Raw genomic sequence first — 17809 nt, 5'->3', positions numbered from 1 at the left:
CGATTGTTTACCAATGAAATTTCCATTTTCACATAGTTTGAATGAAGGATTGACGGACGTTTTCCGCTTCCGAGGTATTGTGATGTTATATTCTTCATTGTTTTTGTGTGTGTTTATCTGTATGTTCCTTTGTAGAGCTTTGAAGAAGCAACAATAAAGTTGCGAAACGTCGCTTGAAGGAATGACTTAACGTCTCTCATTCGAACTTATTCAACTCCCAAAATAAATAATCCAAAAAATACAGATAAACAACAATTAATACAAAAACTCCAAAGGCGATTCATCGATAATTTCAATATAAGCACGACGGCAGATGCAGACGACTGTTCACTTATCGCTAGCAGCTCGGAGGATCTACAGATAATGTTGGACACCTATAAACATATATACGAAGCTTTAGGCCTTAGACTCAATATCGACAAAACCAAAATCCTGGTAAGTCCGCCAGAAAGCCTTCAAACAGCTATCAGCCTGGAGAATGAAACTCTGGAACAGGTCGAGCAGTTCAAATACTTGGGAAGCTTCATAAATACTAGGGCTAACCTTGACACGGAAATACACAACCGTATCAATTCGGCATCACGGGCATTCTGGAAGCTAAAGGAGAGAGTGTTTCAAAATCACGACCTCAATCTGAAGACCAAGACAGCTGTTTACAAAGCAGTGGTCCTCCCAACGCTCCTCTACGGAAGCGAAAGCTGGACGCCCTACAGGCGACATATTAAACAGCTCGAACAAACGCAACAACGTCATCTAAGACAGATAATGCACATCAGATGGTTCCACAAAGTTTCGAATGCAGAAGTCTTGCAACGCGCGAGTTGTACAACAATTGAGACTCAAGTAACGAGGGCCCGACTCAGATGGAGCGGCCACATTCTCGAGGATGCAAGACACAAGACTCCTCAAAATAGCTCTATATGGCGAATTCACTGAGGGAGCCCGGAAACCAGGAGGCCAGTACAAGCGGTTTAAGGATACACTACATCAATCCCTAAAATCAATCCCTAAAATCAGTTAATGCCAATCATAACTGGGAACAACGAGCGTTAGACAGGTCACAGTGGAGGTCTTTGGTACACAGTTATAATGGAGACTCGAGAAGGATACAGCGGCGGCCAGATCTGGTTGGTGACTATCCATGGGTCTCTACAGTCACAGGAGAGCACACAGTCGCAATTAGCCCTGAAAAATTTATAAGTCTGTTCGCACCTTTTTTTTTTCTTTTTCCTTTCTCTTTTTTTTCGTCTTTTTGTAGATTCATTCCCGGCAACGGGATACAGCAATGAATGAATGAATAAGCACGATTCCCTTACTGCTGATAACCGGTTATATGTATATATGTTACGGCTAAAGATAGGTGTGAACATAAACTTAAGATTAGCCGGCTAAACTTAGGTTTAGCTTCGGGTATTTGCTAATATTAGTTTCTTCTATCTTTAGCCGGCTAAACTTAAGTGTAACCACATCCTATCGGCTAAAAATGTAGAAGGCTTCAGTTTTCAATTTTCGGCAATTAAAAGAATGTAAAGAAATAGTAATACGAGTATAATAAAACTATTAATGCGATGCATTTTTTGTATAAATTTCACATATTTTAATAGCAGAAAAGCATTCTGTTAAGCAGTTGAGAAATTGGAGAAACATATATTTGTTTCAACTGTGTCTCAACGAATTCTTATTGACGAATCTGAAAATCTAAACGCTTGATGACAAAATTCATGACATGCTATTTTGAGTGTGAGGGAAAACTGTAGTGTTAATGATTATTTTTCATCTTGTTATTATCCATAATTTGAGGGGATTTGAATGGGCAGAAGGAGATAATGAAGACAAGAAATGATGCCGCGAACTTCTTCATCAAAATACCAATGGTTAAATTCTAGAAAAATATAAGTAGAAGTAACCAATCTTGTGTGTAGTTAACCGGACTATTTGGCTCAGAGAGATTATAGAGTTAACTCTATAATCTTTGATTTGGCTGATAAGCTTTATGATGAATGCACTTGTATCCCCCGGGATGATTCATCAAGGGTGGCGACAGGCCATATTTTGGAACCCGTATGTTCAATGACTCGGGAAGAAATTTTTAACAAAATCAGCTAGAGAAAGTGTTTTCAACTATGTTCATGTCCGTAATTTTTCCATAAACCCAATAATTATTGAATGCTAGGGAAAATATACTTTTGTTCACAGAAAAAATTTTCCATGTCTAATATCTCATTTTCTTGTGGGGTCATATTATGGTTTTTCACAAATTAGGCTCGGTTTGAAGAGCATTAATCTCCTAAACAGATGAAAATAACTCGTTAAATGTTGAATTGAAAATCCATGGGCGTTATATGTAATACAACCCCAATACATTCGATGCTCTTTTGCGTATTTCAATTCTAAAAATTCAAACAAAAAAGTGGCCGTGTGCGTTCGTCCTCTCCCATCCGACCATTCATGAGACATCACCTCCCTGCGTGTCCATCGAATACATTTTTAGCCGTTCCGTTTTGGGTAATGTGCACATTAGCCGGCTAAAGATGAAATGCCCTGACGCAGATGAATATTTTATCGAACTTTAGCCGATCCTCGAATATAAACCTAAGTTTAGCCGGCTAATCTTAAGTTTATGCTCACACCTATCTTTAGCCGTAACATATGTATATATATGTATATATATGTATTTTTTTTTTTTTTTGTGCCCACCGTTCCAACACGGGAGATAATCAGCATCTGCCGGGCAAGAACTGCCAAGGCAAAGGCTGCAGCTACGGTCCGTATTATTCTGGTCGTGTGCAGGATGACCTGTTTCTGCGAAGCGGAGATGATGTCCTTGTCCAAACAGAGTCGCTGGGTATTCTCAAGTAAGTGCCTCTCCACAATTCCGTTCACCGAGATTATCATGGGTAGAACACTGACCGCCTCAAGTGCGTACATTTCTCGGAGTTGGAAGGCCAGATCTGTGTACTTTGAGATCTTTTCCGAGTAAGCCCTTGTGATATTATCGTCTGCGGGAATGGTGAAATCTATCAGGAGACACGTTTTCCTCATATTGTCGAACAGAGTGATGTCTGGCCTATTATGAGCAACCGATCTATCCGTTACCATTGTGGCGTCCCAGTAAAGTTTGTAGCTGGCGTTTTGCAACAGTGTTTTTGGCACATATAAGTGCTGCTGGGTTTCGCTCAGAAGAAGACCGAGCTTCTACGCCATCTGCTGATGAAAAATCTTGGCCATTGAGTTGTGTCTATCGAGATAGTCCTTTGGGGCTAGAATTGGGCACGAGGAAGTCAGATGTTGAATTGACTCTGGTCCTTGGGAGCACCTGCGGCATCGGTCGGTGGGGATGTCCTGCTGAGCTATGTGCTTCAGGTACACTCTTGTCGGCCAAGAGCCGGCCCTCCGTCTCGGGGAAGAGGTATCCCGCGCGCAGGTAAGAAAGAGATTCGACCTTATTCACATCTCCACTTTCCAGGTGACCAGGGTATCTGCCGTGCAAGGCCCTGCTCCTCCATTCCTCCATTATCTCACACTGGGGTCGCCTAGTGTCCTGATGAGATGACTCCGCCAGCTTCAGGGGTGATATTCTGTCGTCGGCTTCACGGATTACGGTGAAGAAAGGTGAGTGATCTTTGAGGAAATATTTTCTTAATGAGATGATGTTTCCCTCATGAACCGACTCCAGATTGAGGAGCCCTCGTCCTCCATGTTGGCGTGGGAGGTACAGACGGATAGTCGACGAGTGGTGCACTCCATATTTTGTGAGCATGGCTCTCACAGCTCTATCCACTTCCCGGAGCTCAGTAACAGACCAAGTCAGGATGCCGAAAGAATAGGTCATGCTCGGCACCGCCCAGACGTTGATTGCCGTGAACAATGATCTTGAGTTGAGCTTAGATTTAAGAAGGAGGCTTATTCTCTTATATAGTTTTTGTTTGAAGAGCTCCTTCATCTCAGCGGTTTTGATGTCCAATGCCTGATGTATGCCCAGGTACTTGTAGGCGTCGTCTTTGTTCAGGCTGGGAATCTTGATCTGGTTCATAAGCGTTGTTTCCTGCTTTGGCTCCTGTATCTTTCCCCTTTTAACTTCTAGAGTTGCGCACTTTTCTACTCCCAGTTGCATGTTTATGGAATCACTGAATGACGAGACTATTTCCAGCATTCTTCTTAGTTGATCTGCATTAGCAGCATAGAGCCTCAAATCGTCCATATATAATTGGTGGTTTATACGGATGTTGCTCTGCTTGCTGATGGTATAGCCATAGTTGGTATTATTAAGTAACATACTCAGAGGGTTCAGCGCCATGCGGAACCATATTGGACTCAAGGTGTCGCCCTGGAATATGCCCCGGTTGATTTTGATCACCTCCGACTTAACTGTATATATATATATATATATATATATATATATATATATATATATATATATATATATATATATATATATATATATATATATATATTTTATCACCTTCGCAGGGTATGGTCATAATGATGCCGGTTCCTTAAGAACAAGACATCTCTCATTCGCCGGTTCTTAAGATACCACGTAAAAATCGTAGGTAGGCCAGTGTACACAATGAAAATTTATATGAAAGTATCGAAACAATTGTAACACGTTAGTTCTTTTTTGATATAATATACTTAGCATATAAAGGGATATTTTCCTACTTTATATCATTCTAAAACGGCATTGCAGTGAACGCAAAAATGCATACTCACTTCCTCAAGAGCGATACCATATTTTCAAAAGGTTTTTCCCATGCATACATTTTAATAACTTGAATTCCCATCACAATTTCATTCATCAGTTTAACTCTCCGATCCGTTCTTAAGGCAATTTTATATCTCAATTTTCCCTGAAGTTTCGACAGCGTCCCTGCAACAAAAACGTCATATGAATAAATAACAAAAAAAAAAGCTATGAATGTTGTGATTTATTTCAGATTCACGGACAATAAACAATCGCTGTAATTTAATTTTATTGTTTTTCTGACAATCTCTACCGCGACTAAGAGAGTTGAAAGCTGTCAAGAACAGGAAAAACATTAGAATCATAAAAATAATCGTCTACATACACTGATATGTAGGCGAATATTCAAATTTAGTCGAATTGTGTTCGGGGATATGAAGTAATTCCTCATTTCTTGTATAATGTCTATGAAAACTTGAGATTTAAGTAAATATGCTTTCATTCTCCTTAACATATACCAAGCACTTGAAGATATAATTGCACGCCACTGTTAGAATATAATTTTCTTTGAAAGTAGGACGACCCTTAAACGAGCAGTTAATGCCGTTTTGAGTAAATGTCATAAGTGTTGGCGTACTAATACGAAGCCGTTCCAACCACCCATGGGAAATTTGCCTATTTCCAGGATTTCGAAATCCTGGAAATAGGCAAAAGTGGCGTGCATTTATATGTTCAAGTGCTTGGTATATGTTAAGGAGAATGAAAGCATATTTACTTAACTTCTCAAGTGAAACCTTTTAGCCACGTATATAGGTGTGGATTTTGGAGGTCCATTCACTCTAACTATGACACGACATCGAGGTATTAGAACTTGTAAAGGATACCTCTGCTTCTTTGTTTATTTTACCCCAAAAGCGCTTCATTTAAAATGAGCTAGTGTTCTTTCGTCGGAAACATTTTTAGCCGCATTTTAACGATCGTCGTGGTCGTTCTCAAGATTGGCGCTGAGAAAGAAGGTATAAAACACCCCGCCTCTCCCCATTTCGGTGGTTTATGAGAGAGTGGAATTACATCAAAAACTCACCCAGCTAGTGTAATAAGACAACAAATACTAATTGACGAGGAGTTCTATTCAATCCTTACATTAGTTAAGTCTGTACTAAATACTCGCCCTATCGGCACTCTCAGCAATGATATTCAGAATATCAATTATTTAACCCCTAATCATTTTTTAATGTTGGATCCTGTTTCAGTTTTATCATTAACCGACTTCTCAAATTCAAAAATCAATAGCCTGTCTCGGGGGCAATTGTTACAAATAATTCAGACTGACGTATGGAAAAGATGGCACTCTAAATACCTACATACACTGCAACAACCTAGTAAATGGCTCGATTATAATTTTCAAGCTTCTGAAATCGGCTCAATTGTCGTGATCAAGGATGAAAACACTGCCTCCTTGCAAATGGATTTTAGCTCATATCATAGATCTTCATCCTGGACGTCAAGGAATACCTAGGGTAGCTTCTGTTAAAACTCCTCCTGAAGAATTGAAACGCTCTTTGATCAAACTCTGCCCGCTACCATGTAATGATTAAATTGATGTGTGATAAGTGAAGCATTGGCGTTTCATTTTTTTTTTCTCAAAATGCATTGTTGCATTTATCCGGGCCAAAATGTTCGGTGTTCACGTGAGTGTTTCAATTAATTCTTGAACGACCCACATACTTGTACCTTTCCTTACGTGAAACCAGCATATGCACGGAACACTTTGTCACAAAAAAAGCAAAAAGACAATTCCATCAACAGTAAGATTTTGGATGCCGCACAGTGAACAAAATCAATTGCCGCCGTCGAATTATATTAATTGTTCTCACACGCACAATTAATCCAACTATAAAGTTTCTCAGTCACCATAACATTGCAGACGAATTCAAAGTACTTTAATAGATTTAGTTGGGTTAAGTTTATTGCTTAGTATTAGTTAAGTCTTGTACTCTTCGGAGCATCCCTTCAACGTGACCAGAAGCTGCCCTTCATCAGAAATCAGTAAGTCTGGTACAAGAATTTCAATCAAATATTCAAATTGGGTCATTTTTCTTATATACAATCTATTTAGGGCCGGTTGTTCATTCGTGGTTTAACTCATTGGTTATCTTATCAATGGTTAACTGTAACTATGGTTTGAGATGGGTTATGCGTTGTTCATAGAAAAAAAACCCTGGATTTCAAAACTATTAGTTAACTAGTCGATTCATAGATTCGTCTATTTTTTTTGGCCATATTAGTGTTCTGTGTTGACTGATTTTGAAATATGAATTTCGACAAATTCTAATGGCCGTTTGCACCGTTTGTCTAAACAACGATTATATTCTTAAACAACGTGTAATCATCATTGAGGTTGCCAGAGGAGGATACTAACGGACTTAGATCTCAGTGTGTGAATGTGGTCACTAATGAATGTCATGGAACCATACTATTGAGAGGAGTAGCAGCATGATACATAAAATGTTCAAAACCACACGTGAATTTGTGAAGAACAATCCCGACCTACTTATCATGCGATCTGACAAGGGAAACTCAACTGTGCTCATGGATAGAGACGAGTATATTGTTTTCCTTGAAGACATGTTATCTGATAACAGTGCATATAGCAAGACTGATAAAGATCCAACTTCCAAATTCCAGAGTAAGGCGAATAAATTGGTGGAGGCTTTGAGAGACGCCGATATCAATGATGATAAGAAGGCTCGTATGTTGAAGAGACACAATTCAGTTTCTCCCAAACTGCATGGCCTGCGAAAGACATAAAACGACACTAAGTCTTAGACCAACTGTGAGCTGTATAGGCTCACCTACATTCAATATATCAAAGTACTTGCATTATATTTCATCCCTGAGCATATCGACATTTCATTTCAATTTGAGTTTATTGAGTCCATTCGGGACGTTACTATTCCTGAGGGATATATTTTGGTTTCCCTTGATGTAGTGTCTCTGTAGTAGTAGACATATAGTGTCTTCTGTTCACGAAATCCCCAAACTATTGGTTCCTGATATTGTTGGGAGGAAGTGGCCAATGTTGTCTGCATATACAGAAAACCAAAAAAAAAATATTTTTAGAGGCATTAAGCTTCATCTTTGAATCAAATTATTTCTCCTTCAATAATCAGCTATATCTACAACTGAATGATACAGCAATGGAAAATCCAGCTAGCCCCAGCCTTGCTAACTTTGTGATGAATGAACTTCTGGAAGTTTCTGTGAGTATACTAAGTTTTTATTACTTTTATTATTTTCAGTTATTAAACAATACAGCATATGTATAAGTTTCAGCAAAGGAAAGGGAAACGGGGTACCATACAATTTTTCGTTTGATATAAGAGCTTAGGGAATTATCTCAGTAAAAAAACCCTGTCTCCCCGTGAGTAGTGTAGTGATGACGAATTTGTTTATAGAATAAGCTTTTAATACTGAAGAGCTTCTTTTCAATTGATATAAAATTTCTTTATCCTCTTTCCATTTCGAAATTATATCTGAAACAAAGAAACAGAGCAGAAAACGAGAGAAAAAAAGTGAATAATGAAGCTGTCATCAAAAACTATTCGAAGATTTTTTACTGAAGTATAATTCTCATATTCTGATCGGTCATAACCGGTTCGACCAACAGTTTCAATATCGGTTTACCGGACATCTTGAATATCTTTGTTTGAATGTAGATAGTAGAAGGGCAGAGTTGCATGCTTCAAAGTAGCACTGAAGGCGTTTTATTAAAGCATGGCAAAATCAGTTAGCTTTTCGACGCTTGGGGGACTCCCATGCCCCCTTGCATGATTCATCCTCGAACCATTCTCCAGGGCTCTTAAGTTTATTCCTTCTCCTGAAACTCGTTCTCGAAGGTACATCATCCTTTTATCATAGCAGAGTTACGGGCCAATAAAAAATATTTATTGAGCTCCTGGCAAGTGTGATGGCGTCTTGTTACCTTCATTTCCTGAGTGACCTGAAACCCAGACTAAACAAACCTTGTTATTCTTCACGTTTTATTGGCTCCAGTGGTGCAAACAAACGATCGAGGGAAAAAGGTAGTTGTTCTGGGTGTGCCAGACTTTGGCCCATAAGTGATGATTGGTCTCACAATCATGACGTACAACCATTGCAGTAATTCCCTAAGTTTCACTTACGAGATTTCTGCTCTCCATCAATGACTTTATTGCTTTACTAGTAGTAATTTCAATATGCTCATTTCATAGAGGCTTGCTATCTAGCGTTATTTCTAGATATGTAATTTTTGATTTCACCGTATGATGTCCCCATTTAGAGAGATGAAGCTGGAAATTTCAATTATTCAGTTAAATGGGATTTCTGTGATATTGGTTCACTCAATCTTTAGCCCCACTGGAAAGCTCTGTCGCCAAATAATTCTAAGACCCTTTTGCATTAAATCGAAAATCCCAAATTTTCCTACTATGTATCATGTAGCTTGTCAAATCCATGTTTGCAAAAGGTCTAAGAATTTTGAAGTTTTATATGTTGTTAGGTGATAACCAGATAAAAAAAAACGATGCCAATTTTCAAAAACCTCTGCGACTGATGCAGTGTTAAAATACGAAATCTGCGATATTCTTTTCAGTTTACGCTCAATATTTTTACGAAATGAACGTCTGATATATAAGGCTGATTCATTCACCTATGAAAAGGACTGAATTTGCATTTATTTAATATCAAAAGGAGTGTGGTATAAGTATTGGTTTCAGAGATGAAACTCTTCGAAAATTGGGCTTGTTCCCCAAAAAGTGCATCCCTCCTGAATAGGCATTATGAATTTGTAGTAAAATTAGCTTGTAGATAATTAAGAACTGTCATATGCGTGGGTTTCAAAGGGAGATGCAAATTGGCCTTTTTAACGTGAAGTTTTGGTTTTAATCATTAAGTATGTGATGTTGAAATTTTCTTCTAGAAATAATATACATATAAGTAAAAGCCTCTTCCAAAATGGAAGCAAAAGGTCTACTTTACAATTGTGGTTTTGACTCTCGAAACCTACTGGAGCGAGTAGAATGGCCCTCAAGCTAAATAGTTTAGACCCGTGCTCCAGACGTAACAATGGTTAAATGATTGGACCAGGTCAGTGATCTGTGTATATTCAATGCTAAATTTGCCTGCGTTTCAGTGCACTGGACGAAAATACCATTACAAAAATACGGCTATGCGTTAGACTCTACATTTAGAAATATTCAAAGGCGTCAAACATACTCTGCACCAATCGGCAACGGCACCCAGGTCCACCTAAAGAGCGCTGTAATCAGTTTCTGGGCCTGCGTAGAACTCAACCTCTTTGGCGTACTATCAGCATACAGACTGAAGAAGAGGAGGGAGGTCCGCATCATAAATTAGGAACAGGGCTGGGCCCAATACTGACGCTAAACTGCTAGATGATGAAAATCGATTGACCACCATCAGTTGGAAATTCCTACCCATCAAAATGTTCTAATCCATCTGAAAAGGATTCCACCAATATTGAAGTGCTCAATTGTATGCAATAGACCTGAAATGGTAGCCTATTGAAATCGCGGGCAAAATTAAAGTAGAGCACATCAACAGGTCGCCCACCAAACGCCATTCTCATTCAACCATCAAGGCACCTCAGGAGATTCATAAGATCGATATTTTTCTGCAGGAAAAAGGTATCCTAACCTTACAAGAAATGTCGGAATTGCAACAGAGGTCTACAATAAATATAATTTTTCATTTCATTTGACTCTTCAACGTTGTACATATAGGCCCAGAAAAAAGCATATTGAAAAGTCTCGCCATCTATGAACGAACTGGAAAGTAATTTATTTTAACTTCCATAATTGTTTTCTTACCTTGTATGGGTACGGCTTGAAGTATCATGGTGCCAATTCCAGCAAATGCTGCGACACCAACATAAGTGTACATGACATAAGTACCAAGGGTGGCTTGAAAAGGCATGATCCATATATTGGGCAGATTTCCCACAGCTTGATCGAATCTATTGACGTCGTTGGATAATAAATTCACCAATTTCCCAACGTCCGTATCATCCAAAGATATTTTATCGAGTCTCAACACCTGAGGCAAAAAATAACATTACTTTTTGTCTTTAAAATGTTCGAAAGCAGTTTAAGTTTTCTTAATCCTTACGGATTAGATAGATCTGTTTCTACTAATCAATCAGAAAAGTAGCGTGAGTCTCAATAATTGTTGGATTAACTCGCATTCGTTTTCTAATGATGACTATAGGTCCTTTCGTTTGCATAAAAAGTGTAGCACTTTTCTATACTCGATTTGATTTGATTTACATCAGTTGTAGATAAACTACAACTCCTTTAAACTGGTGTAAATTTAATCAGCAAACGAATACTAAAATCGTGCTACACTTTCTATGCAAACGAAAAGACCTATTACTAGTCACTGTGACATCATGAGTCAAATGACGATCAACATTATTGTGACGGCTCTCCACCGCCCATACACATTTGACAGCATCCTAAATAGCATATCCGAGCAACAGAGGATAGGTGGCACACGCGTTTATATACAGGGTGTCCGGGGTATAACTGTACATACTCTTACTAGAGATATGTAATCAGCTAGTCCAACTCTATCTCTGGTATGAGTATGTACAGTTACTCTCCGGACACCCTGTATAATTCAATTATAATGATATTTCGCTATCACTCGAGATCTTCAGTATTATATAACGTATAACAAAATCAACGATAAAACGATTCATTCATGAGCAAGTGTACTGCTTTAGAGCTTCGATATTCTTAGGTGACGCCATGAGGTCTTCTTTAGTGAAAAGAACTTTTCTAATCAGGTCACCTGTTGCGTTTTGCGTTTGCAGTCTTCTATTTGTTCCTGGTTCTATCCAAAGTTGTGTCAAGATATTTGTGCGGTCATTGAGTTTGTTGTTATGAACTTGCTACTTGTTTCCTCACGACCTCAACATAGGATATCTTTAGGCCTTCGTGCAATATTTGTTTTGGCACATACCAGGGTTTATTTGTTAGCATTCGCAGTATTTTGGATCGATTCCTCAGAATTATTGCGACTTTAGATTTGGTCGTGCATCCCCATAGCCGTAGTCTGGATTTTCTGCCTTTGAATTTATTCAATTCCCTGACTTTAAGGTCTATTTGCACAATTTTCTTTATTTCATGTTCCTTCCAAATTTTTTGAATTTTCTGCGCATCTTATTTTCATGTTTTATACATTTCATGATTTGGTTTGAAAAATGAAGTATTTTTTATTTTGCGTCTTAATCGATGTCTTAAAGCGTGACGTCATTACAGTGGCGGCTGGTCTGTGAGGGCTATAGGGCTACAGCCCCCCATACAAGAAATCACAAGAAATCAACCCTTTTATGCTATTTACCTTCCCATACGATTTTCAATGAAAATATTACTTTCCACGGTTATTTATATAATTTATTAATGTAAAACTTTCATGCGACTCCTGCAGTTTTGTTTATTTCAATCATAATCTAGCAGTTCGTCCCTGCATGGGCGATGAATCGTGTAGCCCCGAATTCTTGCATTCGGACAGTCATTCGGCTCCATCCGCAACTCTTCGTGTCGGTCGTTTTAAGGAGTAAAAGGGCTACGATAAAAGTCGCCCTTATCCGCTTCATTCTAGCCGCTGGGCTAGCGTATAGACATCTTAGCGTGCGTTCGTATTTGTTTACGTTTTCAAATCACGGCGGACAATAGTGTTCAAAATATTTTAAAAACTGATTTCGCGAAGCTTTCGCTGGCGGAACAAGCCGTATTCAACTGCTGGGTAGACCGACTCCCGATTTAAATTTAACCCAGGCAGATAAAACTCCAAAAACTTCTCAAGACAAGTGTATAACAAATGATAACGTATGGGCAAGGGCAGGATTTAGAGATTTGAAGCACCTTAATGAAAAAATCAAGAAGCATGAGCTATCTGCCAAGCATGTAAATTGTTCGACAGAATTAGCTTTTCTGGTTACGACTAATATCGCTGCTCAATTAGAATACCGGAATAATATTATTAAGCACAACGAGCAAGTAGATAAGAACAGGTATGTTTCAAAAAGAATTATAAATTGCATAAAATTTTGCGGAAAACTGGTTTTAAAATTTCATATTTTTATTATTATTCTAAAAGTAGCCCCCTAGTGAACTAGTTCACGAGCCGCCACTGCGTCGTTAATTTTGTTGTTGCGAGAATAGAATATCGCTGATGGTTGAGCCATCTGTCATTGTCATTAGACTGCGAATCGAATTGTGAATTTGTCCTTTAGCCATTATGTAAAAAATATTCATTTATTCTGAATGATAATGCAGTAAGTGTATTATTGGCAGTAAAAGTACTCATCCCTAGAAGAAATTCAGATCAAATTCGGTCAATATAAACGATAGATTCTATGTTCTCCTTCACCTCTTTCCGCTTAAGCCGACACTGGCGTTCTCCAGAGACGCGTCTTAATCGCGAAAATATGGCTATGATATTGGTCTCCCCGTTTCAGAACAATGAACATATTCGAAGTTACCATATTTCATCTAGTTCTATGAACAATTACAGCGAATATTTCCCTCCTGTCAAAAAGCCCATGTGGATGCAATGCAATTATTGCATAATGATAGCAAAATATTTCCCTCCTGTCAAAAATACCAAGTAAATGCAGTGCAGTTATATGAATATATAATATATAATATAATGATTAATAATAACTGCATAGTACAAAGCGAAAGAGCCCTGTGATAATTGCACAAACCATATCCATTCTACGTCACTTTCACATATAATGTCCAAAAGTGTTGGAAAACGAACCAAATTATACAAAACAGCACAGAAAATATGTGTGGCTTCAGTTTATGAGCTTATGTGCTGGGAGCAATGATATTTTTGATGAAAAAACATAAATGTTCTCGTAACAATATTGACGGACTGGGCATTCAATAGTGAAGGCGCCTAGTGTTAACTCGTTTAAAAATTGTTTGGACTCATGGAATCGACGCCGACGGTATCTGGTGTAAAATTTCTTTCAAATGGTTTTTTATATAAGTATAACGTTCATCACAGTGTGATTTGGGTTTGAAACTTCTTATTGAAATGTATTTTTCTGAGCCCCTATAGGCATTAGCCTCGGCTCTCAATAATTTGTTAATAATAATACAGTATAATCGCGTTAATATGAACACAAAAAATTCCGGCTTGTTCATATTACAGGAACTGTTCATATTTCTGAAGGTCAAGAAAAATAATTTTATCATATGTTTTCTACATGTTATTTCTTACAAAATACAAGAATATCAATGATAATTTCACAAAAAAAGTTTACTGAAAAAGAAAAACCATCAGATATTCAAAACATAATGAATAAAAGATAATTATAATGACGAATCTTTTGTGGATAAAAATGAAGTTATTTTAGACTGAGTCTTCGAGAGAGAGAGAGAGAGAGAGAGAAAGAGAGGGAGAGAGAGAGAGAGAAAATAAATTTATTGAATGCTATTCAAAGGGCTAACGACCGAGGTCTTCCTGCCCATGTACAATTTATATTTTACAATATAATGATATGTGAATTGTATGTGAGTCTGTGCAATATAAAATGTCTAGGATATTAAAGTAGGCTAAGTAGGTATTGAAATATAGGTTGTTCTGGTAATTTTCTTTTGGGTCTTTCGAGGTGAGATATGCTATGTGATAGTGGTTCTATTGTATCAATGTTATACTGTTGACTGATGAATTTCTTGTTTAGTTTATGTATTCTGCTGCTTCTTGGTTCTATTTTCGTTTTCTCATAAAGATATTCGTTGGCTGGGTTATATAGTGGATTGTTTGGATGTCTTATTTTGGTGATCTTTCTCAGACTAGTGCGTTCAGCCACTTCAATCATTTTGATCGCACTTTTATTGCATTGTCCCAGGATTTGGTGACCATATTCTAGCAGAGGTCTGCAGATCATCTTATAAATTTTGCTGGCTGTCTCTGTGCTGATACCCTCATTTTTGTATGTCAGTTTTCTGAAATGGTCAGCTCTGTTGATAGTTGCTTGTTTAGTTGATTTAATATGCATTTTAAAATTCAATTTGTGATCAATTATCATTCCAAGATATCCACAATTTGTGCTTGGTTTTAAAGTGGTGTTGTCCAAGGTTAGAGTCGGTGAGTTTTGGTTGCTTTTATGGTGAAAGAGCAAAAATTTTGATTTTTTTGGGTTGAGTTTTATTCTCCATTTTCTTAACCATATAACCAAGGTGTTCTCCAATTGTTCCAATCTATTCATTGTTTCTTGTGTACTTTTACCATGAGCAATAAGTGTGGTGTCATCTGCAAACTGTAAAATATAACTGCTTTTGTTTGTAGGATGTTCTGGTAAGATATCCGAGCAATACAGGTTGTACAGAAATGGTGATAGAGGAGAGCCTTGTGGAAGTCCTTGTCTGGGGGTGAATTTGTTGGAAAGCGAGTTCTTGACTTTTACCTGAATTGACCTGTCTGTGAGGAATTCTTTAATCAATCTTGTCAGATATATGGGACAGCCCAAGCTATGTAGCTTATAAATCAGTCCAGCATGCCAAACACTGTCAAATGCTTTTTGAATATCCACAAATATTGCTGCAGTATGATTTCCCCCTTTTCTTTTACACTGTACATTCTGTGTGAGTATAATCAGTGGATGGATAGTTGATGTTTTCTGTTTGAAACCGAATTGGAATTTTGGAATTTTGTGGTTTAGTATCTTCATCATCCTGGATTTGATTATTTTCTCGAGGTTCTTTCCTATCACTGGAAGTAGGGTAATTGGTCTATAGTTTTCTAGCTTCTTGGTGTCAGCTCTTGATTTAGGAATTGTTATTAATATGCCTCTTTTCCAAATATTGTGAAAACCGGATTCTCGGATACAATAGTTGTAGATTCGTATTATTTCAAGGTGTATTGGTAGGTCCAGCCTTTTTAGAATACTTCTGGGAATATTGTCATGTCCTGGAGCAATGTTCTTACCATGATTAAGGGCTTCAAAGTATTCATTTTGATCAATTGGTGTGACATCAACTTCATTTCGCAGGAAAAATGTTCTTGTACCAATTTTCAGTTAATTCCCTGTGATCAGCCTCAAATGACGGATCATCACTTACACCAAAAACGTTCTGAAAGTGTGCTGAGAAGGCATCGGCGATTTCCTGATCTTTGGTAACAGGTTTTCCGTTTACTTCAATCGGTTCTGTGATGTTGTGGGAGTTATACTTTGACAGCTTTTTAATTGTTCTCCAGTACGTCCTTCCCTTCTGGTTTTCAATTTCTTTGCAAGCTTCTAAGTATTTATGGGATCGATAATTTCCCATGAGCTTGTGAATGTCTTTATTTAGCACATTAAATTTCCTTTTCAGGTTGGGGTCGCTGTTTTCACGGATTTCTCGATACAATTGTTTCTTTATCTTTATGAGCTTCAATATATATGGTGGAATTTTCTGGTTATGATATCCAACTGTGATTTTTGGTGTTTGTGCTAGTATTGTCTCAGAGAGTTGTTTTGTGAACCATGCAACATAATCAAGGGTTATAGGTGTTTCTGGTTTTATAATTCCACACATTTTTGCGTTCACCGTCTTCATTCTGCACGATGAGAAGTCATATTTGATTTCCATCGGGTATGGCATAGGGATAGAGTCTAGATCTAGGGAAAATTGTATTGCCAGGTGGTTAGATCCCAAGTCTGGAGTTAGTTCGATATTTTTTATGTTTTTTAATATGTTCTTGGTATTTAAAAACCTATCTAGAGTACTATCTTGATTATTTTCCAGCAGAAAGGTAGGTGGAGTCCATATTTCGACAAAGTCAGAGTTCTTGGTGAAGGTTTACAGTTGTTTTTTCCTTCGATTCTTCATGTTGAAATCTCCTATTATTATGGAGTACTTGAATTGAGACGCCTTCACCAGCAAATTTTCTTCGATATAGTTACTCGTGTGATGCATGTATACTAGAAATACATGTATTTTTTCGTTTTTAAACGGAATTGTAAAATGTAAAACTTCATTCCAAGAGTTGTTGAAATGCGGTGGGTTTGATTTTCCTATTGAGATTTCCTTTGCAGCCCGAACCATGCTCCCTCCTCTTGTATTTTCATTTAAAATATTGCCATGTCTGATTATCATATCCCAGTTCCTATATTTCACATTTTGATTCACTTTTGTTTTTGTCTCTACCATCATCAAGCATTGGACGCCATTTTTTTCCACATAGTGCCTAAGTAATTCCTTTTTGTTGTTTAGGCTGTTGATATTGGCACACAAGCATTTAACCATGAACTTCTCTATCTAATTGGACCCCCTCCGAAGGCTCTGTATCCACTGTTTTAGGTTCCTGTTCCAGGTCAAACATTAGAACGTAGAGCCGGCTACCTACAAATGTTGGGACTGTACTTATTTGGTATAGATCAATGAACCGCTTTTGTAATTTCATGATTAATTGCTGTCTATCAGTGTTTTTCGGCTTGTTGAGTTTACTGATGAAAGTTTCTAAAATGTGGTCATGAATAGTGAAATTTGCGTGAATTCTGCTGTTCTTTGTTTTCTTTTTATCAATTTCTGCACTCTTTTTGTTTATCGATCGTATTTTAACGTTCGGGATTCCTTCAATAGGTTTTGTGGGCCGTTTGGGGCATTTTAAAGACCATGGTATATGTTCTGGTGAGCCACATGCAGTACATTTTGGTGGTAGGCTTGTCTTGCAGTCCTGGTCTCTATGTTCTTCATTACACTTGGTGCATTTAATGGGTGAAGTGCAATCTTCAGTTTTATGGGTGAATTGTGAACACCTGTTGCATGGAATAGGTAGTGGATCTGGTGGATAGCTTGGGTTTGCCTTGTAATGTTTACATTTGTAGTATATACCCTCATTTATTAATCTTGCATAAGCATGAATATCACCGGTTATTATCCTAATGAATAATGATGGTTTGTTTGTTTTCCTCGAAATAATACGCTTGCAACAGCGATGAATGTTTAGTTGGTTCAGCAATTGACTTATTTCGGTATCATTTATTTCTGTCTCAACATAAGAAATTACAGCAGAATAGGACTCAGCTGTTTTACTTCGTCTTTCTTCCGTTGCGTTCGTTGT

General features: G+C 37.8%; 1 protein-coding gene across 2 annotated transcripts in view; it reads right to left on the bottom strand.

Moving 5' to 3' along the window:
* The window catches only part of LOC123311970 (ATP-binding cassette subfamily C member 4-like), a 161063-nt gene that overhangs the window by 84634 nt on the left and 58620 nt on the right, over positions 1–17809 (bottom strand). For both annotated transcript variants that reach the window (XM_044896114.1, XM_044896113.1), the window contains exons 6-7: positions 10555–10780; positions 4714–4870 (exon numbers count right to left, since the gene is read on the bottom strand). In XM_044896114.1, coding sequence (XP_044752049.1) covers positions 4714–4870; positions 10555–10780 — 383 coding nt within the window. The remainder of the gene's footprint in view (positions 1–4713; positions 4871–10554; positions 10781–17809) is intronic.

This window comes from Coccinella septempunctata, chromosome 4, assembly GCF_907165205.1.
Source record: "Coccinella septempunctata chromosome 4, icCocSept1.1, whole genome shotgun sequence".
NCBI classification, from domain to species: Eukaryota; Metazoa; Arthropoda; class Insecta; order Coleoptera; family Coccinellidae; genus Coccinella; species Coccinella septempunctata.
The sequence above is the reverse complement of the archived record's forward strand: the minus strand, read 5'-3'. Positions and strand labels throughout refer to the sequence as shown.